At 40.0% G+C, this 27,515-nt stretch overlaps 1 protein-coding gene across 1 annotated transcript in view; it reads right to left on the bottom strand.

The window, feature by feature from the left end:
- The window catches only part of MOB2 (MOB kinase activator 2), a 121,126-nt gene extending 97,930 nt beyond the window's left edge, over positions 1 to 23,196 (bottom strand). The window contains exon 1 of the mRNA XM_054068113.1: positions 22,976 to 23,196. Within this exon, the coding sequence (XP_053924088.1) occupies positions 22,976 to 22,992 (17 nt within the window). The 5' untranslated portion in view covers positions 22,993 to 23,196. The remainder of the gene's footprint in view (positions 1 to 22,975) is intronic.
- Between the last annotated feature and the right edge of the window lie 4,319 nt (positions 23,197 to 27,515).

Below are 27,515 nucleotides of genomic sequence, written 5' to 3'. Positions count from 1 at the left end.
CCAGCCGCTCCTGCAACCCGCCGAGAGGACAGGGAGGGATCTTCTTTTGTTTTTCTTATTTGTTTATTTGCTTTATCCTGGCAGCAGGCAAAGGGCTCTTCTCCTGCCAAGTTCATTACCACTGTAAAAGGACCCAGTTTACACTGAGTAGAGTGCTACGGTGAGGAGAAGAAGAACCTGTAAAGTTTACAATGAAACTACAGAACTTTAAAGTCTTGATTTTAGGAAACTGCTGAGAACTGTATATAGCCCATCTTTTTTGCTCAAATTCACACAGATCACTTGTTCAAATTGTTTCTTCCAATTTTCAAAGAAGTATTTTGTTAAATGAAAGAATCATCCAAGTGCTATAAGCTTCTTCACTAAGCGATCCTCTACAAACTCCTTCCTAACAGCTTCCAAAACTTTTCAGTTTTATGTCTGTATCTGGGACTATGCAGTTATAGATGATTTATTAATTATTTTCTACAAATGATGATCAGTTTGTTATCATCAGCATTAAAAGGCATGCCTGTATCTCTCTGTTCCCCATTAACTCCCTCCTTTATCCTACAAAGTTCTTGCCCCCACTCACTGAGTGCAGACAAAAATTGTTGGTGCAGTATCTCAAAGAGATTCAGGAAGATCTTACTCACCTTTTCCTCAGTGGCACCACAGCTTCAATAAGCCTATTTGTATCACTGTGCTCCAAGGGTGCACACTACTTTAAAGCATTTTCAAGCAAGCACCCACTATGCTTAAAGACAAGAAGTAGTACTCCAGTTGTAACACTTACAAAACTCTGGACACCAAGCTGTCTGTCACAGTCATAGACAGTAGATGCAGAGGACAAGCTCTTACTCATTTCCAACACAGTTGTTCTATGTCCACCCTGCATGTTTTCCTCTGAAAAGATTATATATGCTGACTTGCCTTTTATGTCTAACTTATGGTCTCAAAATACATCTATCATTCTCCCACTTCTCAGATCAGCCAGTGTTTTAACAGCAGGGTCTAAGCTGCAAAAGACATGGGGCTTTCCTTTGTAAGAAAGAGTAATCCATTCCTGTGTAGTAACTAGGAGTTCTCCAAGCACAGCAAGGGACAGTAGATAACTACAATTTGACATGCAGGAGCAAGGCTGTCCTTCCAAACATAATTAACTAAAATATGGCACTTGTTTGAAAAGCATTATTCTCAAGTCCATTCTGCGCAGTTGGAGAGCACAGCATTTGCTTCATACATTAAGCAAATGACAGAAGACCTGAGCATAGTAATAAGTCCACATTAGTCTACAAAGTGCTAACAATCCCACAAAACTCATACCACTTTCTGCAAATATGAGGTTCCAACCCAAAAATTAAATCCAGAAACCTTCCATTGCTGTCTCATTGTGTAAAGACTTCACAGTTACCATTTAATACAAAAGGAAGCAGTAAGCCAAACAATTCTTACTGTCAACCCTTAATCTGCACAAGCTTTGGAAAACAGATGAGCAGAGAAGCAAGAGAGTAGGAATAGCATCAAAAGCAAGCACTCACCCACTACTCCCTGAAGTTAAACAAAAGTCACAGAAACTGATCAAGTTGCTGTAGGTCATCTGCCCAGTTCACACCTGCCATGAAGCTTCTGCCCACAAAATACCACAACACCAGATGTGAACATTTTGAAGACTGAACGTTACCCTTTTGTGAAAAGTTCCAACATTTCTCAGCTTAAAAGGAACACAAAAATGGACTGCTGTCTAAATCAGTTAACCTAAAATAAGCCATCCCTTCTTCAACACTCCCTCCCTACCCCAAAAGACTTAAGCAGCATGCATTGCCATGATCTGACAAGTGGTAATCCAATAAACCAGCCAGCCTCCCTCCTGCCCGCACAAGGACACAGCTGCTCAGACTCCTCATCTAGGCCTTGTACGTCCAAATGTCATCTGTAAAAGCTCAGCCAGATCTTTACTGAAGTAGGAAGTGTTAGGTACTCCTCTAATCAAGGCTGCAATTAAAGCCACATGCAGAAAACCAAATCCTGAAGGCTTCTTTGGACACAAAGATTAGAAGAGCTTATGTTTTTTCATCGTCCTTTTTCACCTCCTATCTCTGTTACAGTAGCTCTGCTAAAACTTGATATACTCTCCAAACAAAACTGACACCACCTAATCTCTAAAAGCCACCAGCACATGCTCTCTCTCACCCCTCCACCCCAGATGGATCTATCTACAGAACAAAAACAGCTGTTCCTGATAAACCTACATAGCTGCATTTCACAATATGCTGGAAATCTCTAAAGCACTGTGTCCAAGCACAGCATGCTTGGTCCTGTAACAAGTGCACTGACACACTGCCCCTTGTATCATAGAAGCACAAATATTACTGGGAAAAAGTGCAATAAATCAGAAGTTTTAAGAGCTGAGTTGCTGAGTCACAAGAATGAATGTACTCTGAACATCAGGTAACTTTAGGTTGAAGAACATTACAGTCATGTTCAGCGACTCAACACAGAAAGTACAACTTCCAAAGAAAGCAAAGTAAGAATGTTCCATTATAATTTATTTTAGTCAAGAACTTCATGTCATTTCGTATTAAAGTGTACTATTGTTTTGTAAATTACATGCTCAGTTTTCACATCACAAAACATCTGTCTGGGAATATGTGGCAACAGATAGAATATGACACACATCCTACTTCCCAACTTCTCTTTGGTCCCCTGACCAGCACGAGTTTGTGGCACTAAGAGACAGGGAGGACAATTATCATTACTATTCTATAATTGCATATTCAATAAACAAGATTTAATGCATAACAGCTGCATCCAGCAACGGACAATTTGTTGTATAAAATTCAGTCCTTTAACAGAAGGCTACACCTGACTTCCCACAAAACGAATCCATTTCTGACCCCAGGATAACACTCCGTAGCTGGGGTGCTGTGTATGTCATCACTAAAAACTAGCAAAGAGACATAGAATCGTAGAATGGTTTGGAATAGACCTTAAAGATCATCTGGTTCCAACATCCCTGTCATGAGCATGGACACCTCCCACTTGACTTGGGGTTGAGCTTTTTGCTGGCTGTTACCATAAAGGGTGACAGAATACAAAAGAAACTATACAGGATGCATCTGATTTGCATTCACTGTGCTGTAGCAAAGCAACATGAATATAAAAGAGCTAGTCTAATCTTAGCAGAAAATAAGCTGTACGAAGTATTTTTCCAACAATGTTAATCAAGTTAGAAAGGCTAAATCTCACCTAAAAACTACATTTACAGAAAGTGTGCTAAAGCATCTATTAAAACATAGCAACCTAATCGCATTTCCCCTAAAATTTGCATATGTTTGTATACACCATCACCACAAGCCCTTACGAGATCTGCAGCAATTAAAACAGGATAGCTGGCAAGCCAACAGACAGCTTGCTTCTGCAATTGCCCTGGTCCTCTACTCTTCTGTTCACCAGGGCAGTCTGCTTTTACCATCCTGACTCATTGCACTCTGTCATCAGATTTGAAGTTACTTTTCTTCCTCCAAAAAGAAGCATATTCTGGTCACAGTGACATTTCTGAATGCACAGTTGTATCAAATGGCAGGAATAACTCTACAGACATTTGAACAATTACTTATTTCTCAGAGGGCATATTACTTAACTGAAAATTGATTATTTTTTTTTTAGTCTGCTTTATAGAAAGTGTTTAATCTTGTCTAGTACATAAGACTGTGAGAAACCACAGCATCCAATGTCACTGTTTCACAAATACCTGCAAACTGTCACTACCACCACTATGTAAATGATGACCAGCTGAATGTAAATGATTCTGCTCCCCCTCCATCATTCCTGGTCTCTCAATCCTCCCTCTGGGCCTCTCCTATGCAGAGGTATTTGTGCAACAGTATATTGGGTCAGGAACTGATCCTAGTTAAACCAAAATGCTGTTTTCTTTCCATTAGTTTTAAGTCACATTACTAGCTGGATCCAATTCCTAATGAGATCCCTCAAGCACCTGACCTGGGAAAAGAAAAGGGAATAAACAGCTGGAGTAGTGAGAAACATCAAAACAGTCCAGTTGGCCCAAAGTGCTCAGGGTACTATGACATAAAATACATAGTCTTTGTGTGATATCAAGATTTTTGTTATGGGATACTGTGGTGCTATTTATAAAGATCTGTCACTCTTTCCAGATTTGTACATTTTAAGGTCAGTTCCACAGAAAAGTCTTCAAGGTTGCCTTTACACGTCCTTCAGTTGTTGCTAAAATCCTCTTCTAGAGAAAAGGTCACATATATACACAGAGAGAGTTGAGAATTGGTCTCATTTAGCCTAAAAAGGATCAGTAACCCTAACTTATAGCAGCCTTCCAGTATTTACAAGGGGCCTACAGGAAAGCTGGGGAGGGGGCTCTTTATCAGATTGTGTCGTGATAGGATGAAGGGTAATGGTTTTAAGCTGAAAGGGGAGGTTTAGATTAGATATTGGAAAGAAGATTTTTACTGGGACGGTGGTGAGGCACTGAAACAGGTTGTCCAGAGAAGCTGTGGATGCATTCAAGGCCGCGATGAAAGGGCTTTGAGCAACCTTGTCCAGTGGAAGGTATCCCTGCCTATGCCATGGGTGTTGGAACTAGATAATCTTTAAGGTCCCTCCTAGGATTCTATGATTTATATATTATGAAATAAGAAAAAAAACAAAATCAAGAGATGTAGAGCATAGTGATCAGAACAAGGCACCAAACACGAGATATTTATTCCAAGCCTAACAGAATTAAGGTTTCACAGCAGCCAATACCTCTCTTCTCACTTCTCCAGAACTGGAGTTTTCAAAAACAGAGGAAGGGTCACAACAGAAGTCATTGGGCACAAATCCAAATGTAGCCAGAGCTGACAGGGGCTGCAACCTATTCTTCGGGCCCTACAGTTGTGGTTATTACAGACCTAGTGGTGTCAACATTTATGCTGGGTTGGCTCATTGTTGCAAATGGCAAAACACACATGCTTGCTTTTGCCTCAAGAGGAAAATTCTCCTCTTCACCATTTCCTCCACCCCATTTCCTCTTTCTCAAGACTATGAAAGGACTTTAATGCTTTTACATCTTCAACTCCACATTGATAATACATTTACCTTCCCCAGTCTCAGTCATGAAGAGCACAAACACATTTGTTATATTGCTTGGGTTTTTTTGCCCAGCTGCTTGAATACTAGGAGAGGAAAAGCCATGTATAAAACAGAATTTCATTGATGCTGATTTTATACCGTAATTTTATAGTTTTCATACTTCAGTGTGGTGATATTTTGTTCAAAATAAACCCAAATGATACAAAATGACAAGCTAAACCTAGCATTTAATTTTCCAAATAGTACTTGCACATTCTGCATTTTGATACATATGCTAATATCTACTAACTAGAACCATAACAAAGACTTAAAGATAGGAATTAGAGAGGGGAACTTTCCAAACCAGATTTATTCATTATATGACAAAACAAACATTAGCACCATTTATCTTGTATAATGATGCAAAATATTCTCAACAGGAGAAATGGGGGGGGGGGGGAATTCTAATAGGAAAAAAATTAAGAAAATTAAACAAAAAAATCTATGCATTTGCCATATAACTATGTCCACCTTCAATCACCGTTAAAATAAAAACTTACCTAAATTTTAACATAGCTCAAATATAAGACATACCACAGTTTCTATGCGGTACGACACAAAGTCTAGGTACACTATTAGAAATGAGTGACAAACACCGCGGAAAGGCTAAATTATGAAATCTATACTGCAGAATTGTGGTTAAATTCCCTGTATGTGTAGCAAAACAGTCTTATTATTTTACGGCACTAAAAAGGAACAGGAAAGTTGCTGCACTCACATGTTCTTTTATACATATGAAGGCATATTATATTTATTATCAACACTGTAAATATATTAGGTTAAGAGGTTGTTTTACAATAGCCTATAAAAGAAGATGAAGCAATAAAATTTCACTAAATGGGACTATCCTTGTATTAGCGGTTTAATACCAAAGACCACTGAGACAGCGCTAGATGTGAATATCAGTCATCATCTTAAACTTCTTTGATACATTCTGAAAGCTCCTCCTTTTGTAATACTTTATGTGCACCAGTCATTCTGCTTTGTATTAAACACATAAGGAAAATCATATCAATATATTTCTAGTGAGGATACGTTGAAAACGGTATTTCTGTGTGCCATGAATAGGCTGTTACATTGTTAGAACCAGAAATTATGTTACCTTTTAGCAAGTGACCAGCAAGCAGCCGCTTGGTAATGCTTGGTAATTGACAGAAGGCTTGTTTTCACTGTAGTTAACACTTAGGTTATTGATAACCCATCTCAGACCTGCTTATCTCAGCAATCCGCACATTTGCAATAAATAAAGCAGAAGGAAGGGAGAAGTTTATATTTCTGTTCCAGGCTGCTGCTTTCAGTACTTGTGCAAGTTCATCTGTGGCTACACTGTTCCATAAGGACAGTATGAATATTCAAACTGCTATCAGACTACTTTTTTTCTTAATATGCATCTTGAGGAACAAAAAAAATACTTGAACCACAATTTAGACTCATATCTGCATCATCACAAAATACTTCTAAAAAGCTAGAAATTCATCCATTAGTTATAACAACCTTGCTAATCATTCAATTTTTACACCATTTATGAACATAGGCACTTCTATCCTTAGCATTCACCAACTTGCTCAGATCCAAGTACAAGCCATCCTTCAAGCCACATTCTCAGCAGGAGCACAAGACAGAAGGAAATAACACGATCTGAAAACAGGATGTGCACAAGAGATTTTTTGCATGCACATTCCTAACTTACATCTTCAAGGAAGACTTGGGCAAGAGGAGAACAGATTCAAGCCCAGAGCTTTACATAACCAGCAAAACAAATAAACAGCAATAGGGAGGATGGAACAACAATATTATGCTCTGAACACTGTTGTCTAACCAGAAGGCAAAGCCAAGAAGCCCTGCAGGAAACATAGGCTAGAAGCAAACTGTCTTATTTGCTACTGCTTCTGAGTTTAAAAACATCCCCACTATGCATAAATCAAGATGTCATTGGCAGTGAAAACACAAGCCCAGCTTAACTCCATAGCTACAAGGCCCTCTTAATCCCTCTCTAACATTCGCGCTAAGGTCCCCAGCTTTCTTTTGTTCTCACAATATCAAGCTCTGACAAAGAAGCTATGACAATGACACACATGAAAGAAAATCATATTCACTTGTCAGATACTGGGTAAAAATATCTCGCTTCACAGGTGCAGTAATAAGAATTAAAGCAAGCAGAGGCTGCTGTGGCATATGGACAATCATTCCAATTTTTGAACACAAATTTATTTACTGCAACACCCAAAACACTGAGAAACTCACAGCTGTAGTCTAACACAGACCAATATAAAATACCAACATTATTACTTGCTTGGGCTTTTTTTTTTTTTTTTAAGATAATCAGTCTTCAGTAACATTCCTAGTTCATGCAAACATCAGCTCTGGTTTATAATATTTCAAGGTGCAGCAAGAAGAATACTGCCCTCGGTAAACTTACTGAAGGGACAAACTGGAGTAATAGAAAGCAGCAGTTCTCTCCTATAAACAGGAAATCTCATTTGACATAGCCATGCTAAAACTTGAGATAGCTTTTCTTTCCACAAGATGTATCATACTGTTTATGATACTGTTTCATCTGTCATGGAGGTTACAAACATGCTGCTGCTACAGTGTGTAGCAAAGGACCAAGAAGACACAGCACTTAAAATCTACACAACTTTTCATAATAAAAGCTCACAAGAGCTGCTACAGCCTCATTTGCTCCCTTGGCATATGATGAGGTCATGCTTTAGATGATAAAACACAATCTTTTCTCAAGAGATTTTGGCGAATATAATACCCAAACAAGTCAAGTTCTACTGTATTTTTAAGGAAATAGAATCTCACCAGGAAGAGCTGAGGTACAAAACTCAAAACTGGCAGTACTGGACACTGTCATATTTTATCTTTTGAACTGAGTTCATGAAAGGAATGCAAATTCTCCTAAGATCTATATATACAATAATGTGTATGCAAAGTTTCTGTACAATTTCATTTAAAACCTACTAAAGAACAAAGCCAGGGAAGAGCAGTGGGTTTTCAAAAGCCTAAAGTAAAAACGGTTCAAAGCAACATAAAAAGACCATTTCCAGTCACTACACAAACCTGATTTATTCTCAGCATGGCACCAACAAATCAGAGGTAGCATTCAACTTATCAGCTGCTTTAAGTGGCTTGCTTATATAGTACTCCTTTAGTACTCAACAGAATAATATTTTCTCCATCTACATACTTAGCTGCTATTTATGTCTCCCAATCAAGACTTTCCTCCTGTATTTATACTACATAAATAAAATAAAGCTAAGATTATTAAATAAGCATTTTACTACCCATAAAAACACAGTGTATTTAGATGACACAGCAAGATCTCTCTTGTGCATATACAAAAAAAAAACCCCACAGAAAAACCACCAACAAATAAAGCACTGACCTAATGAGACCAAAAAAACTAATCAGTAATCTTTTCTATCAAAGATTCTCACCATTAGCAATTTGGGGTAGAGAAAATTCATCGTAGTGTTTACACAGTTTTAAGTGGCAACTGCATTTAGGGAAGGTACCTTCAATCCATGATCTTTTTGTTTCATATTTCCGGATGCTACAGTAATTTCTATGGAATGATTGTAATTAGCAAACCATGTTTCACATTAACATTATACTGCAATGCTGGGGGGCAGGGGGAAGAAATCACGAATTACCACAGACTGAAACCAACTCTTCAGACTGTGACAAAAGTTTATTAAAACTTCAGAAACTTCCACTCAGAGTAGCCAAGAGGAATATGCAAGTTTTAAGTATTTAAATTATTCAGGAAACACTCCAGATTCAAGACCACAGCCAACGAACAATCTGGCATCTCTGAAAACACAACCTCTATCCAAGTAGATACTTGTTTTTGAGAAACATAAAATTAAGAAAAGTATGTTGATCTACTACAGAAGATCAGTAATACAACTCATATATACAGTCAAGTGATCTTGTTTCTCAATTTAAATTATATTCTTAAATTCTATTCTAGTCGATGTCAAAATAGACTCCACCTTAATTCTTACTTCCTTTTGGGGAAGGAACAAAAAAGCTGGTGTATTCCACCTCTAGAAAACTAGTAATAACGGAGAAGCACCACCATGATTCAATACTAACATCCTGAGATACTTTTAATTATATGGAATTTCAAATCTTCTACCCTGAGAACCATATGAATCTTTTCCCCTCATTATCATTCTATTATCAATATCATTAAAAGTTACTGCAAGGATTAGCATATGTCCAATGACAGTCACAGTCTCAAAGGCAATATTTCAACTATAGGGAACAGCAGATACCTGAACAAGAATGACTTTTTCATCCTTAGGAGCCAGATGCTGTAATTCAGGGCCTCTAAACAAATACAATAATGAAATTAACAATACAGTTGACTTCATGCATAATATATCTAAAAAAAAAGCTGACTTTAGTCCAAAAACTATTACTCTGAAACAAGCAAGAAGGCATATCAATTTCTTAATCTGTGAGACACTTACAGAGCAGCAAATGCACAAATAGCCCCGACTTAAAAATCAGGAGGAAAAGCATTCCATTAGTACCTCCTCAAGTTTTCCAAAGTTAAAACTGAATCATCAACTAATAAATTTAGCACTTTACTAAGAAGAAACAGATATTGGATTACAAGTTATTTTAGAAGGAAGTTGCATTTTTGTCCCTCTATAACAATCAGATTTTTGACATATTTTATCTTCCTGTATACTGAAAAGGGAGGTGTTTGTAAAAAGAAGAAACTATTAACATCATAGCACAGTAAAGTTTAATATGTTCTGAATATCTACCTCTGCATCACCAGACCATGCATAATGCAAAAAAAACAGCCTACCAAGACAAATATTCCATTTCTGAAAACAGTCAACACTGAAGTGATTCTGAAGACTCTATGAATGTCTGGAAAGCAGCTAATTGCCCAACATCATATCGCAAGAGAAATTTCTTCCTGACTCTGACTGCTTGGCTTTGATGCATGGAATGAAAACCAGTATCAACCCACCTAGTACTCTTGCTAATGTGGTTAATCTTTACAGAACTGTATTATTTACCTTACTGAATCATACCATATAAACCCCATACCTCATCTATGGGCTGTACAGAAAAATTCTTACCAGTTATTAATGTTCCAACCTTATATTGTTAAGCAAGAAGACAAAATTGTTCTCTATGGTAGAAGTATGCCAGCAAGTGAATTGTCTCTAAACCCACTTTTGCCTGATACCACCCCCCTTTCTGAAGTCGCTCTTGCTTTTCCACATGATGGAATTATTGAAACCTAGTTAATATGAAGTTCTTCTGGACTTGATTTCGTTACAAGAGTATATTGGAGAATTCATTCTTTCTTTGGAGGTCTAAGACAGTGCCTGCTGTGATGCATTCCCATTTTATTACTTTATTATTAATTGCAAAAAAGCTGGTGCAAAGAAACAAATCCAAAATGAGATTAAAAAGTAAGTAAATTTCATGTTATTAGCTGGCTGTCAGTCAAGAATAATATTTGTTTTAGGAACCCTGAGTTAATTAGTAGTCCCTGGCTATATGATAACCATTGTCTTCCTTGGAGATTAGACTCCTTTTTGGACAGGTTTATCTCACAATATTTTTACTCCATGTCCTGGGCCCTCCACTCACATCGGTAGTCTCCAGGGATCTTAAGGAAACAAGACACAGGAATAGTTACTGTAAGCAGCCACATTATTACTTCCATTGGGAACATGGATACAGTTTGGATTAGTTGTTCCCACAGCTGTTTGGTCCTGCCTTTTTTCTCGCATGTAAAATATCCATATACTCGGGCATATCCTAGCAAAAGGATAAGGGGACAGTCCATTTCAGTTAGACTCTGACAAACTTCATCTTGGCAACATCCTTTCGTAATGATGCAGTATTTTTCGTCCAAAACATACCAAAGCTAGTATGCACCACACCTCTTCTTTTAGTTAATACAGACCAGATCTGCTTCCTCAATTGGTCACCAATACCAAGCAGGTGAAATGAACTTTCCCTCCATCCAGCTAGTAATAGTAAAACTTCCTGTGCCGTTTTTTAAAAAGTATAAGATTTGGATAGTGGATCACAGAATTAAGAGGAACAGGGCAAAACGAGTAATCTTCACATTTCACTTTGCTAGGAACAAAATGCTCTGGGTGGATTGGTTTGTACATGTAGTCTGACTCCCTCATTACATCAGCCTTTGACTTCCTCCAAGCCTTAGCAATGAAAACTTTTCATTGCTCATTTAACAGATGTCTAGTTTGACTTCCAGAATACTTGGTTGACATAAGAGCAGCAAACATGGAGCGGTTATTAAAATCTAGTTTCAAATTAAATGAAATGAAGAGGACAGAACTTTGCACAAGATTGCACATCTAGGCCTAATCAGATTTCTTTTCCATTGCACTATCAACTCAAGCCCTCCAGAAAGTAAAGGTTCTTTCCCACTCAGGTACGGTGTAGTCCAGAAGGGGCTCACTGAGGTAGTAGTTAAGTGCTCTCAAATTCAAATCTCACTTCATTGAGAAGAGAGTGTTTCTCCGTCTAAGCCTTTGAGACTAATCAGTAGAATCTTTGGGCCTGACTTGTGATACCATCAAACTACATACACTCATTTTTACTAGGAGTAAAACCTTTGTCTGTAAAGTCATAGACTCAAAAAAAAAAATCACATTCACACCGCACCTTTTGTACGTTAAGTCCACAAGTAGAAGAAAATATTACATCCAAACCACAGGACAAGAACTATTGACAAAGATTAAGGGCAGGCAATAATATTTGCAGCCACAGGCTACTGAGAAGTCACACATAGAGCACACTGTGGTACATGGGTAGCATATTGCAGGCATCAATTTGCAAACTGTGCACACGATGAATCAGGCCATAGAAAATTATCTGGATGAATGATAAATTACTCCTTTAGGTCAAGCATGTACTGGAAAACCCTAGATCCAAGTTCTTCATGCGATTGTTTTGACAGCTACAGTTCAATTACAAGAAGTCATGCTACATAGATACAATTGTGTGTGGTATTTTGTAAAAATACCACAGTCCTAGTAATAATGGAAAATAATTATTACTCTTTTATTACGCCCAGATAGGAGTTGATTATGTACATGCTAGCAAAGTTTTATTACATGTATAAGCACCATCCTTCTTCCTGTACCCGTTTCCTCCTCGCTCAAATTCTATCTGCTTACTTTAACAGCAATGTCTGCTCTTAGCACCGGGGACCATCAACTTGGTGATCTCTCATGCACTCTCAGGTTTGTTTCCAAAAAAGTTTAATTTTTTCTGTTTGTCATTGCAAGAGCACCTTTCTACACAGGAAGTCAAATCAAGTTATTAGAGTGAATTTTAATTGTATCTATTAAAACACATTAAAACCTCCATGGAAGTTATAATTCAGAAGTTAAGCAACCTCCATGTCAGCTTAAATCATAATGCCCACAGAAATATTTAACACTTTTGCATTTTTCGCTTAGCTCAGAAATACTGCAGATAGCCGACACACCCTGAACAAGTAGGACCAACGTGTTGAAATTAATGTCTTTATAATAAAGTTACTTCCTTCTCAATGAATTTTTGCCAACTAGAAAATTAAAAGAGCCCATGTTTCGGGACAGAATGTTTGAACATGGGAATTCAATACATCTACTAAGCAAGAATATTTCTTATTTACTTAGAAAAGAGACTACACACTTTTTTACTGAAAAACAAACCAGCAAGTGATTTTGTCCTGCAAGGTAGTGGATAATTATATTGCATGTGTTTCATGAACTACAGAAAATATTTCTCCACTAACAAAACTTCTAATTTCAAGTATTCCCAACCAGTCAACCTAGTAAGTTTTCATTCCACTTAAACCCAAGATGAAGTTGATTTAAAACAAAAGCACCGATTCTATCAACAGTAATGAGAAAATACAAGTCTGAACATGTAAATATTTTGCCCACCTGGAAAGTTACACTACATACAGCAACAGCTGCCTACATTCTAGTGGATGACTGAGCACATCCTGCCCTGAAACAAGCCTGGAAAACAAACATTTAAAGAAAAAAAAAAAAAAAGCAAATAAAAACCACCACCTCCTAGTACTGTGTGAAAACAGGAAAGCTACCTAGTAAACTAACCATATTGCCTATGAACTTACACCTAAATATCTAGCTATGTATTACAAGCATTAACACAGTATCTCCCAGAATTCTCTCACAGAAACTCAGAGATGAGTTTTCATAGCATTTTACTCCACCAACTCAAGCCTCAACATGCCCAAGCGACTCAGGCCAATACCTTCGTATTCAGTAGGGTGGGGCAGGAGAGAGAACTTCATTACAGACACTCAAGCTATAAGAACTCAAATCACCAAATTCAGCATTTTCACCTGTAACTCAAAGCTAAAAACTGTGTTTTATGCCAGACCATGTGGTAAAAGCCTATCATATGCCTTATAAGAAACACTAATAAATACATCTAAAAAAAACCTGAATTTTCAGGTTAGTCTTCCAGAACTGCTCAGCCAACAGCACCACAATAATCAAGTGAGGAAAGGACACAATAACACCAACTACTATTTCATGCCCTTCCAGGAATACTGTGCAGAAGAAACAGTACTTCTAAACACCCAAAACATCAAGCAGCAGATGGACATCCAAAAGACACTCTACCTTACAAGATGAAGGCTAGAACTGAACAGAAAAACAGCTATAGTCATTAGGCTGAAGCATTCCCTTCCTTATTTCTTCTGTTCAGCTCTCATCAGTTAGTCTTCTTCCAAACCTCAAAAATCAGCTAATTCAGAAAATGGCACTATCTGGCCACAACAAAAAGGAGACACAGACTAGATCCATAAATATGTTAGAACTGCAGGTTAGCACATGCACTCCAACCAGGAACTATAAGTGAACCCAGAAAAGCTGGTCCATGGAACAAAGGAAAAGGAGACATCACAGGGAATTAGGTATATCTGAGGATGTGGATACCCTATACCAGCACCAGAAAATACTCCCGTTTCTAATCTCTTTCCTTTCCTGGAAGAGATTCAAATAACCTTAAATAAAGGTAGTGTTTTTAATGTAGGCTGGTCAGCTCCTTAGAAAGGTATGATCTGCTTGCTAAATCAGCAAGTGAGATTTACCCAGTTGACACAGAGCTATAATACTAACATGGTTTTGTTTGATACAGTCTATTAACATAACCAAGAGGTACAAGTATGACCAAAAGCTTTTTCTTTCTTCCCCAAGTATATTTGTTTCTCCAATAAAAGTTATTAGTACTCTCTACAAACTAATGCTTCATGAGACATGACAATCATAGATGTCATTCTAGCAATAATGGGGTATGAGACAGAAGACTGATTGACAAGAAAGATCATTTATCACACTTGACACAAACCTGAAACCACAGAGTTAACTCTGTAACTTGAGCCCATCCATAAAGCCGACACAAAACACCTCTACCCAGTTTTGCATAACCTGTTAAGATACACTGTACAGAACAAAGCCTTTCCTGAACAACTCCCTGCTGCTCTACAAAGAGCCACACAAAAAAAAAGTTCTCTAATTCCAGACTGAAGGCACATTAAGGTTGTAAAAATGAAGCGGTTAAAAAAACCCACAACTGTCTCAAGGTCACCTCTATGCAATCTGTTTCACAAAAATTCAGTGCTTTATGTATAAATGCTAGGAGACTTCTCAGGGAAAAGTCACAACTCTATATGTTTCAGGGTACAGAAGGAACAGTAGTGATCCAATCACTGAACACTGATGATAAAAATATTCCATTAACACCTTTCTAACCCAAACAGTGAAGAAAAAGGTAGGGGAAGGAGCATGCAGCTGTATTCTGAAGAGTTCGAGTTACCAGACCCGGATCATTTAAAAATAGTTTTCTACATGCTTACATTCTAGCTCAATGGATTTACTCATTGAATGTTCAGAGTAAGAAGGATCTATGACAGTCATTCCTGTCTTGATTCCAGTTTAATTTCTGACATTCTTCAGGGCCTTGAAAATTGTATCCAAATTCGGAGTTGGGCTTTTGTTTGTTTGGGGTTTTGTTTTGGCCTTTTTGCATTTTAAATGTCTGTTTGATTCTGCTTTTCTGCAGTCAGAAACAGAGCTCTGTGAACTGTGTGAAGAACATGCACCCTGACCAGTTTCTCTTGGCTGGTAGAATAAAAGAAAACTAACTTCAGACAAAATTGCCGATTTTTCCCCTCCAAATGTTAAAATTTTAGTACTGCTGTTCAGCCACTTACAGTTATACTCATCGCTCTAACTCCAAAACTAAATAATTCAAAATTATTGTGCACTGTCTCAGGAGCAAGGAAACTCCTAGAGTACAACTGTTTGAAATACTGGAACAAAGTTGTGAAGCAACAGTTCTTCCTTAAGTGTCCTCACTGATGTAATAGTGTCCAGTAATATTATAAAGAATATGATTACAAAAATAATTTTTACAAAATCACATTTATTCATTATAAAGCTTAGTACAGTAAAGGGCACACTTTTTTTTTTTACACTACAGCACAAGATCAGTGGAAAACTGGTAAGCAGGTCGTTAAAAAACTGAACCTAGCAAGTACGACTTCACAACCTTACCACTGATTGTAGAAGGTTAAACACAGGCTACAAATAACACACAAGAATATTTCAGTAGTATTCCACTACCAGAAACCCACATTAAAGTTAATAGGTCAGCAATGATTGCAGAATATGCAGATCTGACAAAACCAAGTTCAAACTTGTATACACAGCTATCTAAAAATTGCAGTCTCTTATCAATTTTACTCCTTCAAGTATGCTTGCTCTCTGTCCAAATCCAGTAGATGTAACAGATGGAAACTGCCAGTGAAATATGTCAAAGCTATGTAGGCCATCATGTGTGAACCAAGCTTCCAGAAAACTCTCTTGAATCAGACTGCTGTATTCAGCCAGACATCTAAAACACCACCTACCTTCACATTCACACCATGACAGAGCCAGGACTTCTCTCAGGTAGATGAGAAACGATTGAATGCAAATTATAAATTCTGAGTTTTTCATAAATACCCATTTCACTACGAGTATAGCTTAGCCATAAACTGAATAATACAGGAAGACAGCAACTGCAACTCTGAGGCCATTACCTGCTCCAAGATATCAGCCTAGTCAGAGCATCTCCTGTTTTCAGACATTCTGCAGTTCTTCCAAACAGTTCAAGCAGAAGGATGTACCATCAGAAAACTGCTAATTATTTGTAGAGTAACTACCACTAATAATCATATTACTACATGATTACATTAAATTGATTTAAGTCCTTGCTGCCACCAAAAAAGAGTGTTTCCTAAGATTTATGTTCTCACTAGCTTCACAGTGTTTTTAATATTATTCACATAGCTATACAAACAGGCTGCAGAAACTCATTTAGCTGAAAATTAACCTTAAAAGAGGAAAAAGGGTAAAAAAAAAAAAAACACATTAGTTTTCAGTCAGATTAGTATCTTAAAACATCAGCTTTCCTGAATGCTCATGCTGACACAAAGGAGAAGAGACAAAAGAAAGGAATATTGCTACTCTTCTAGAATGCTCAACTCTTTTTCTAAGGAAAGTAATAGTTCAGTTTACCTTAGGGACCTGGAGATTGATCTACTCTTATTGTCCCTCAATAAAACCCTTCTTGGAAAGAGAATGTTCTTGTAAGAACAAACCAGAATTCACATGCATTGTACTGACCAAAGGAAAGTAACTGCCTCACTGATACAAATTCTGTGGTTTGCTAAAGTAATGCAGGTTTCAAAATGCAAGATTTTGGGGATTTTTCTCCCAAGAAAACAATAAATATCTATAGCAGGACACTTCAGGGAGCAAGGCTCTGCAGTTATTTTTTAGTTTGGTTTGCATTACAGCAGAAAAGCCATAATATAACCAAGTACTTTCAGAACCAGAGACACATAAGGGAACAACATGCCTGAAAAGTTTAAATTGCTCTCATCCAGTCCCGACTCCTTTTCTACAATTATGATAGCCCTGGAAACTCACATTTCAAACTAACAGCACCTTTCCACTACCATACTAATGAATACTACAAGTTAATATTTAATGGAGATATTCTTTTACGCACAGACTATTTTAGATTAGTTGTTTTCACAGCTAGCTTATAGTTTAGCAGAGGTACCACTCATGTCTGGTGAGTGTATTAAATAATATTGACATTGCGCAAATAAGCTTCGAATGGAGTGCAAGTGGCTTGCAGACAGACCTATATTTATCTCGGGAGAACAACCTGGGACCCTATAGGTAATGTTACATCTATAAATGGAAATAAATAAGGAACACGTGAATATTTCCTGTCCAACAGGACTGGTCATGTCTGGTTTACTGGTTCCGAGTTATTTTCAGCTCCCTCAAAGCAGGGAAAACTGCCTGTGAAGCCAAGAACTTGCAGGGAATGTAATGCAAGGGAAACACCTGTTGTGAGGTCAGTTAAAAAACAGAACAAATTATACACACCACACAAGCTGTGAAAGATGAGAGGTTGGGGCAGAGTTTCTAGGGGGAAGACTGCCTTACAAAGGCAGGAGACTCTTCCCTGAAGATGACTAAATGGAAGAAAGGGGAAAGCATTCCTTAGTTACGGTAGCTGAAGAACTTCAGTTCTTCTTTCTTTTTATGGAAATATTTGCTATAATTAGGAAATTTCAAACAGTACCTAGAATAAAAGTCATTAGCTACCTTGTATGTAAGGCAGAGTTCAACTGTATTATGTATGCAGCAGCCCAGCTGATAGCTAAGCATGCCGCATGATTTCTCAGTTTCCACTATAAGACACATTCCTTACAATTAACGGATTTGATGATCTTTATGGGTCCCTTCCAACTTGAGATAGTCTATGATTTTATGATAATGCACCCAGCTCAAAAGCAATAGATTTAGTGTAACACCTGGAAAATTAGCATCCTGTATTTTCACTGACTCATAACTAGAACACTAGTGTGCTTTTTTCACATCTAGTCCTCAGCTATTCTAGCCCAAGTCTAGGACTTCTCTGGATAACAATGTTACCCATATTTCACCATACTGTATCTTGAACTGAACAGTGTCTTAAGGTGTCACGAGGAAATTTCTTAAAGACACTTCCATAAGTGCAGAACGGAAGACAACAAAACAGCAGCACGTGTTACTTTTCTTCTAGCCTTCAAAATCACTGCTTGGGACAACAATGGGGCAAAATCCTACATCCAAAACATGCAGAAAACCTGCTAGCTTTATTTTAAGCTCCTGACAGTTATAGCTAAATAAAATAAATGCATGACACACAGGTCTTCTGTACTAGACAAACTGCAGCATGCAGACCTCAAGAAGCTCTCCTGCACCATTTCTTAAAAATAATCAGTATAGTAGCTAATCAAAAAGACTGAATTTGATTAGTTACTGTGCTGTCTCAATGCAGCATACTTTCCACCTACCTATTTTGGTCAGATAGAGACTATGCAAGGCAGCACATACGTGTGGTGTTTGTAGTGGATTAACTGGCATTCCTTAAACATTGCAAGTGTGAAGGCTATTACACTGGATTAGACAATCTCCAGTTTCAGCTGTAGCCACTTGCTCTGTCTTGCAGATCAAAGCGCACCTGACTAGACAGAACCTATCTTGTGCTGTTTTCAGAGACAAATATTTTGATCAGGAGTTTGCTTCCTTTTTCTGCCATCTGTATTTTCCTGGTCTTTCTAGGCCATTGCTTTCCTAATTGTTCTCAAGGCTGAAGATGTGAGATATGAGAAAAGGATAGCCTTCAATCATTTTTAGGCCATCCTTTCCAAGCCACCAGGGCAGCATATGAAGGAACAAAAAATTGAGCAGTGGATGATATGACAATATGGATAATATGACCTATAGCTTAAAAACGAAAGACAGAAGGAATCCCTATTGCACACAGCCCCTTCTCATTTACTCCACTTACACTCCAAGTCTGGGAGAGGAGCTCTTCATCTTTTCACAAGTCACTCTAAGGCACAGAAAGGCAGAGAGAAGATACACTTCTCTAAAGTTAGCACGCTCCCACAACTTATTTCTTACTGTTACAAATCCCCTCACAAGAGCTAGACTCCCTGCTGTCCAGAAGAAAAAAAAAAAGTTTTATTACTTAAAAGAAGTTTTAAAACCGGAAAAAAAAAAAATTTTAACAAGCTGCTAGGTGCTGCTGTCTTCCCTCAGAAAAACAAACAAACAAACAAAACACCTCCTTAGTGCCACAGCAAAGCCAAGCCACATGGACAGGGGCACTAACATTTTAGTGGTACCAGAAGTGCCTGTGAAAGGAGTGGACACTGCAGCTCGCAAGTACAAGAGCTGCTTACACTGATCCTGGAATAACACAGCCCTCTGATGTAGAGAAAATAGCAATATGCATTCACCAGAAAATAATCTTCATTGAAGAGTTTAGAGGCAACATTTAACTTCTTGAGGATGCAGAGTTTTTCTTGTGCACAGAAGCACTCAAGTAAGAGTTGAGAGGGAATGCTCTCAGTTTACAGAAACAGAAGCTTTCTTGCAAAGGAAAAAATGAAAAGCTCTCTCACCCTCGCCCCATTTCCTTCACTAAGAGTGCATTTTTACAGGGCTGGCTTACATGTTGAAGGCTTTTCAAATAGTCTCTATGAAGCTCTCAAGCTCATTTTTGCAAAGGTAGGGGGGTTTCCTAGTTTAAGGTGCATCTGCACAGGTGGTTTGCTATCACAACTGCATTAAAACTGTTGCAGTTTTCTTAGGTGCAATTGGCATCGTCTATTAACTTGCCAAACTACAGAGTTCACAGTACAGATGTAGCCCTAGATTATTTTGTGGTTTTGGTAACTGGTAAAATAATTTGTTTATCTCTCCCCTTTTTACATAACAGTTCACGAAAAGAAAAAGCCTACAGAAAAGAATCCTTCTCTACTAGAAAAAAAATATGTTGCAGCATCAGACATCACAGCTGAAGATTAAAAATAACTGACACCATGTCAGTTTTACCATTACCATTAATACATTTTACTCCTTTCTAACCATGATTTCTAAAATAAATTAAAAAGCAAGTCTCATAACTGAAGGAACAATGTCTTTATTGCTACTTTGAACTTCAAGAGCAGATCAATGCTATTCATAACACATAAGTTTGGAATCTCTTCCAAAGAGGGTAATCTAGATATCTTTCAGATGTTGGTGAGCAAAGCAATGAGATAGCACCGATCTCTAGTCAAAGTTGAACTGAAAACATATCCTATGTACAATAAAGAAGCTTTTTTATTTATTTATTTAAGAGAATGCACTGAAGGAACAATAGTGTTTCACTTGTATTAGTATTAAGGTTACATTCAGTAAAAGGGCAAGATACCAACCAACCACAGAAAAGAATTTGGGTTTACTTTGGTGCTTCACTGAGTACTGTAACATGCCAACAGCTCATTTTTTTTTTAGCTTTCTTCTCTAGTACTTAACTGGATTTTTGAAGCACTTGACTGAACAGAAGGCAGCACCCAGAGGTTTGCTGTGTGACCATGTAAGCCTATAGTTGTTTGTTAATCCTTAATAAATTCACTATTGTTTATAAGCTTCAGCTTCTGTTTGTTGTATATTAAGCACTCTGAGGCGATCAGAGACACTCGGGCTGCTGCCTTTGTGGTGTGATTAGAACTTACCCTTCCCTCACATTCCAAGAGACCACAAGTGAATGGGAGGACCAGCAAGGAATAAAGCAAATCTCACTCTAAATCATCTATCCGATAAAGGCAACACGAGCTTGAAGGGTAGAAGATCTAGAACAGAAGCAATTGTTAACTGCTGCCTAATTTAATATACTTGCACTTGAAGGTTAATTTCTTAGTAAAACAAAGTTAAAACACAGAGTGCATTTCTCACATCAACACATCAAGAAAGCATAACCCATTACATGAGACATACAAGAAGCTCATGGAAAGCTGCAACTGCAAACCAGCAGGTTCCCAAAGCATTTAGGAACAAGAAAGATCACAGCACTTTTCTTAGTGGTGACACTTATTCTGGAAAGAGTGACAACACCGAGGAGCAGATCAACATCATTTGCTCTCCAGGGGCATCGTGGCAAACTGACATGTTAACTGAGAGAGACCTGTTTTCCTACTATTTCTGCAGGCCTTTCCTTGGCACATAAGGAGCCCAAAAAGCTGAAGTCTGCACTGAAAGAAAGGCTAAGCAAGTGACATTACCCAAAATCCTGCCCTGGAAGGCAAACATCCTTCCGTTTCTTTCTCAAACAGCCAAAAGGATGTTTCCACTTAGATACATACTTGGTAACAGCAGCCATAAGTTGGGCAGGATAAGGAAGGGTCCCTCAGGCCTTCTACCCTTTCTCCCTTCAAAATAACAATGCTCTTCCTTCCTGCCATAACCTGCACCCGTACCCCTTCACCCCCAAATTCAGACAAATAGAACTTTTAGAGTTTTAAAGGAGAAAACATTAAGAACACCAGTGGGACAATACTGGGCTTGGTCAGATGAGAAACGTATCAGGAAACAGCTATAGAACAAGGAGTAACATACAAAATGACTCGGGATCCATGCCCATGCCAAAGGGGAAACTAGGCAAGCCTTTTTCGACACATGGACAGACCCAACCCCCCAGATAAAATTGTACAGAATAAATGCCATTTTTTCCACAGAAACTTCAAACAGTCCAAAATATTTTTCATGAGAAAATCACCATTTAAACATAACAGGAATGTGGCTAAACTAAACCTTGATAAACTTTTTCTGCTTTACAACATAACTCACACAAAATAAGTACAACTGAATAAGTGAAGCATTTTGAGCCACAAAGGTTGCAGTACATGGCATACAGAGCCCTTCACACGCCACAAAAACTGCATTTCCACTGCCCAGCCTGCTGGACAAAAACCCAAGCATCAGTACCCGCCCCACAGATTCAGTACTCACTCCATCAGATTGATACGTCAAACTTATAGTAAAATATATCTTGTTTTGACAACTGGCCCAAGAGTCAACCACGTCTAGTTTGAAGATAAGTAACACATGCTGTACTTTGACTAAAGGCAAAACGGACACAAGTAACCTTTCTAAAACACCACACCTAGCAACTGTGACAAAATAGTTTATTGGCATTAGACAAAGAGGCAACTTAAATGTTAAAGATCACAATTCAGGAACCAGATCAAGCTACTGTGAAGAAACGAAGGGCAGGAAGTTATCACTCCAATAGGGCTTTTGCAGAAACATAAACCTAATGCTCATGCGGTTTTGAAGCATAATTGTTCACAGTTCACCTGAGTGCAGGTCACCAGCATAATTCATGCAAGAAGTAACCAAGTTTATCTTGCCTAGGATGCTGGTAGCATATCAGGTCACTTCCATCAGCTGCATCTCCCTCTCCTGCATCGAGGTTTTCAGACCTAAAACCAGCAGCAAAGCGCTTTCTGCCTTCTGTCCCGATGTAATTAGCACTATTAATCCCAGGCTGTCCAAGCCCCCTGTCGTGGCTCTGATTTGGCTTTAATCTCTGCCGAGGTCTCTTCTTTCTCTCTAAAGCAAGACATTTAAACCCCGGCCAGCCTTTCGGTTTAAAGTAATGTTCTGTTGCAAAGGTATTAGTCCTACGCTGTACTGACGGAAAGCACGGGGACCTGCAACGCCTGGACCACCCGAAAAAGGAAGGAAAAGTTACTTTTTCAGAGAGCGACCGCTCGGGACGAGGCGAGGGCTCCCCTGCGCCTCTTTCTCCGCTCTGGCTACACCCAGAGAAGCCGCCGCTGCGCTCTCCGGCGCTCCCTCCCGCTGTCACCCCAGGACGGGCCCGCACCGCCGCGGGCAGGGCCGCTCGGCACCCGCGCCGCCCCACTCACCCCATCAGCCAGTCCATGGCTGGTCCCGCCGCGCCAGGAAGCTCCCTCGGCCGCCGGCTCGCCGCTCAGCGCCCGCTCATAGGGGCCGGGCTGTTCGGTCGCTCGCGGGCTCCCTCCTCCTCCGCCGCCGCCACCGCCTCCGTCTCCGTCTGCGAGACGCGGGCGGGGCGGCCACCGGCTCCCCGCGCCGCCTGACACTCGCGCACTGGGGCGGCCGGAAGTAAACACACGGTGCGGGCGGCCGCCAACCCGGAAGCGACCCCGCCTCCCCGCCCAGGGCACGCTGGGAGATGTAGTCCGGTCAGTGCCTGAGGGCGTCCCGGCGCGCCCAATCCCGCAGGGTGCTGGCCCGGCGTTATTCGCCCCCTCCTGGGGGATTGCACCGGCTGGGACTGGGCCTCCGCGCTTCGGGGCTCCCTGGGGGATGCTCCGTGTCACGCCCCTGAGGGGCGCTGGGGTGGTTTGCACTGATACTGTAAGTTACGATTACAAAAAGTGTATTTATTTAATCTAAAGAGTTAAGTTTCACCTTGCATTCTCTGGAAGTTAGACAGAATGTCCTTCTGACAGCATGTTTTCTTTAAAACAGTGTTTTTCCAGACATTGTTCATTCTTTGAATACGATAACGTCTTGTGTTCAGCATCATCTGTGCCGAACAGATGTGTCTTCTGTGATCCCCTCTGTTTGCAGTATTTATCTCAAAGGCAAGGTCAGGCAGAGCTAGACCCAGCCCCAAATTAGCAAGAGTTTTGACTGTTGCAAAGTTTCATAATAACATTAAAATCAGGCCTTGGAAAGTAACAGATTATGCATAAGATTTCTTGGAAAATTTGTACTTATGGATATAAGTGGGAAATATATTCTGTAACTGGCTCTTGGCTGGTTGTACGTGATTGATGGGGAACACTCCCTGGTGTTGCCCAGGCCTGGTAAAGGATACTTAATTTCTAAAGCTCCAAAATGAGTCTTAGAGAGTTTCATTTGCCAGCATTTTTGGTATTAATTGGTCCAAGGTTATTCCTCCCCCTCCTGGGGGATTCTACTATCTGGGACTGGGCCTTGGCCCTTCGGTTCTCGCTACACCACGGGCTCCCTGGGGAACACTCCATGGCAAGGCTCCAGAGGTGGCACTGGCACTGGGGTGTTTTTATCCACCCCTTTCCCTGTGCAAGGCAAAATGTGTCGATTTGTAAGGCTGACCAAAGCCTGGAGCTCCACCAGGCAATGTCCCAAGCCACTCCCGCATGGAAATCACTGTTCCTCTGAGCACTTCTGGCACCCTGGGAGAGTCCTGGAGTCCTGGACATTGGACGCAAGCTAGTTGCCTCCTCACTTGCCCTTCTGCTACTGTTTGCACCTTGTGCTTCAGAATCTCCTTTTTTACTCAAAATCTTTCATTTTTCGGTTTCCTCTAGTTGCAAAATAACCAACCAACTACTAGCTCCATGAGGCCAGAAGACACCCGACTGTACCCATACCCACAGACAGCCTGACACCACACCTCTGTGAGGTGTAAACCATCCTAACTATTTTAAAGAGGCAAAGCGGAAACCTGTCCACGCAAACCACTGAGGTGCAGCATTTCCAAAGGTTGTGTGAGACTGGGCAGGGGTCGTCTTCACTGATTTCACCTGAGCAGCAGCACCTGCTTAGGTGCTTAGATGTTTACAGGCGCAGATCTCCTGGGGGTGATTGCATGCTTTGGGGATGTACATTAATTATAAACTTTGTGTCATGGAAGAGTGATCATTACATCATTGGACTCCCTGCAGTCACCAGCTTTCTGAGGGAAGGATCATGCTTCAGAGGCTGTTTGAGCCATCATCCTCCTTTCCTGCCCTGCTTCCTCCACCCCACCATGTCCTTCCAGCCCTATGGTGCATTGAGTGTGGGGGTCGCCAGGATCCTTCATTCCACAGGCACCCACCCATGGCCCCACTCTTTCTGCAAGGATCAGTTTCAAAAAAGTAGCATTATTCTGGGGCTAGTAATGCACTGCAAGGGGGTGTCACAGGGCTGATTTGATAGGAACATTTTGCTCACAGTTGGTTTGTATCCCTCTGTCTTGAGGACAGGCAGTAGCATTAATACGTATTACAAATCATATTGTGCTGTCATTTTTGGAACTGACCTTCCTCCTGAAATCTGCCGGAGATCCCTTCGCACAACACACAACTACTTTCTGTTGCCATTCTCCTGTAAAAAAACGTCACCCTGAGAATTATTTGGGTATCCAGCAGTGTAATATAAGAAATAGAAGACCGGAAGTTTAAAATGTATGTTGTCTGTGTTCAAACTGATTATTTTTCTTTAATACCTACATTTTATGATTTAATTGTTTATAGTTTTACTTATCTTTGCATTTAGAAAATGTAGCAGAGGATAGGAAAAAGGTCTTTTGCAGCAAAACCCCACGTACTTCACTAAGTGGCTAGGACAACATTTTTTTTACGATGTTTAAAATACCAGATCAAACCATCTGCAGAAAATAATTATCCTTTATGCAGACACTTGATCCAGTCATTATCTGCAAACATTTGAGAACAGATGTCCCTCATTTGAATTATGTTTTCTTGTTGCCCTTTGTTAGGAGTATTTTTGGCAGGGCATTTGAAGATGAGCTCCATCCAATTTTACTGTGGGGTGCATTGTACCAGGAGTAGGGTGTTTAGTCATATGACACACGTTTTAAAGCAGAGATGACTTCTGATACAATGAGTTTGTATCAGATTAGCTGTTTTCCTCCTGATTGTGTCAAGGAAAATATGCAGCAAGCAGGACTAGGAGAATAACTAGTGCAAAAGAAACTCAGACCACGAACATCTATTTCATTAATCTTTTGTATCATACCTTCCGATAGCACAAGACATTTGTATATATCTCACCTAAGGTGATTATTTTACATTTTTTTTCCGTATTCAAATTGACATTACACGTGCTTTTTGCCTTCTCCCCTCAGCCACTGGAAGCCCCAGAAATCCCTCCAGCAGACCGAGAATTTCACATTTATCCCCATTCAGTCAGGTTCCTCTGTGAGCAGCTCTAAAGAGCAAAGGATGTGCCAATCCAGGACCAGTCACCAGTAGCTGTCCTGCAACTCTCCTTCTGTTTCCAAACCCTCTAAAAACTGCATCACAGTGATTATTTGTTTGACAACAGCAAGCCTGGCAGGTCCTGGGCCTCATTTGTACTTGGCCTCATACACACTCATAAAGAAAGGCTGCTCCTCGTTCAGGACAACAGGCTGTAGATAGCCTGTGGGGCATGAATGTAAGGTGCTTAACAAGAGACAGTTCTTGGCATACAGATGTGGTAGGAAGCGCAGAGGATTGGGGAGGTTTATAATGCCTGACGTTGGAGGGTTTTGCACTGACTCTTCCCTGGATTACTGTCCTGCAGCTTACTTGTGTCTAACAGGATTTAAAATGCAAGATTATTGCCAGACAGTCTAGGCAGAAAGGCTTCAGTGCACATCATGGGCTTGCAAGATCTGGACTGTAAGGCTCTCGGCCTGTGGTGTATACTGTGTCCACTCGCTCCTCTCCTCCTTGTTCTGCCACTGGTATCCCCAGGCCTGGCTGACACAAAAGGATGCTGAAGAAGTGCATGCTCTACTCCTCCCAGCCTTCAGGCATAAGGTGGCTTTGCTTCCCAGGTGTTTCTCAGCAGCACCAGCGCTTATCTGGAACTGATGGGAGGCTGTGGGGGGGAGCCCATGCAGAGCAGACCACAGGAGTTGGGGAACACAAACCTCTTGCACGAGTATCTGGCAATCATGTAAAGATTTACAGAGGTCAGTATAAAAGCTAAGGAAAGGATCATGGTAAAAAGCATGGACCTGAGAACTGTCCCAGTCTATTGGAGGGCTCTGTTAGGTCCCATTACCCCTGCAGAGAAGCACTGCAGTCCTGAGACTGGCTGGGCACTGGCTAAGAGCTGCCTTGGAACAGCAAGTGTGACGGTTTCCTTCCTTATTTTTCTCTCCCATGGTTCTCATGAACAGATTCGTACAAAACAGGATGTTTGATAACAGCACAGACAATGTTTGTCATACAAGGATATAGCTGATTTTTGTATTGCTTTTCAGTCGTCTTGGTTTGCCCGTCTGGTAATAAAGCGGTGCTGCAGAGGACAAGCAGCTATGAGGAAGTAATCAAAGCACCGGTCTGTCTGCAACTCTGTCCCTTTACTGCCTCCAATTTTATTGCCATTACCTCTTGCAGCAGGAAAAGTGCAAGGCACTAGTGGGCAAACATCACCTTGCATGTCTGAGTGCTAAGCAGTGGGAGCAAACTTTGCTCCCATACTGGTATTACATCTGAAACACCTGTCCCTCCTTCTCCACCTAATATTGGTGTGGGGCTGAGGGGCTTCATATCTGACATCTTGACAACAGCTTTGCACGTTCCCTCTTCTCTCCCTAAGTGGCTATGGTAACACTGAAGGAATGGGCAAAGAATGAAAGAAAGCGTTGCTCAGGGCTGTTCCCTCTCTTGATTTGAGGCAACATCATTTCCATAGAGCTTATCTTACCCTGGA

This window comes from Cuculus canorus, chromosome 5 (genome assembly GCF_017976375.1).
Source record: "Cuculus canorus isolate bCucCan1 chromosome 5, bCucCan1.pri, whole genome shotgun sequence".
Taxonomy (NCBI): Eukaryota; Metazoa; Chordata; class Aves; order Cuculiformes; family Cuculidae; genus Cuculus; species Cuculus canorus.
Note: the sequence above shows the minus strand (reverse complement) of the source record. Positions and strands in the feature narration are given on the sequence as shown.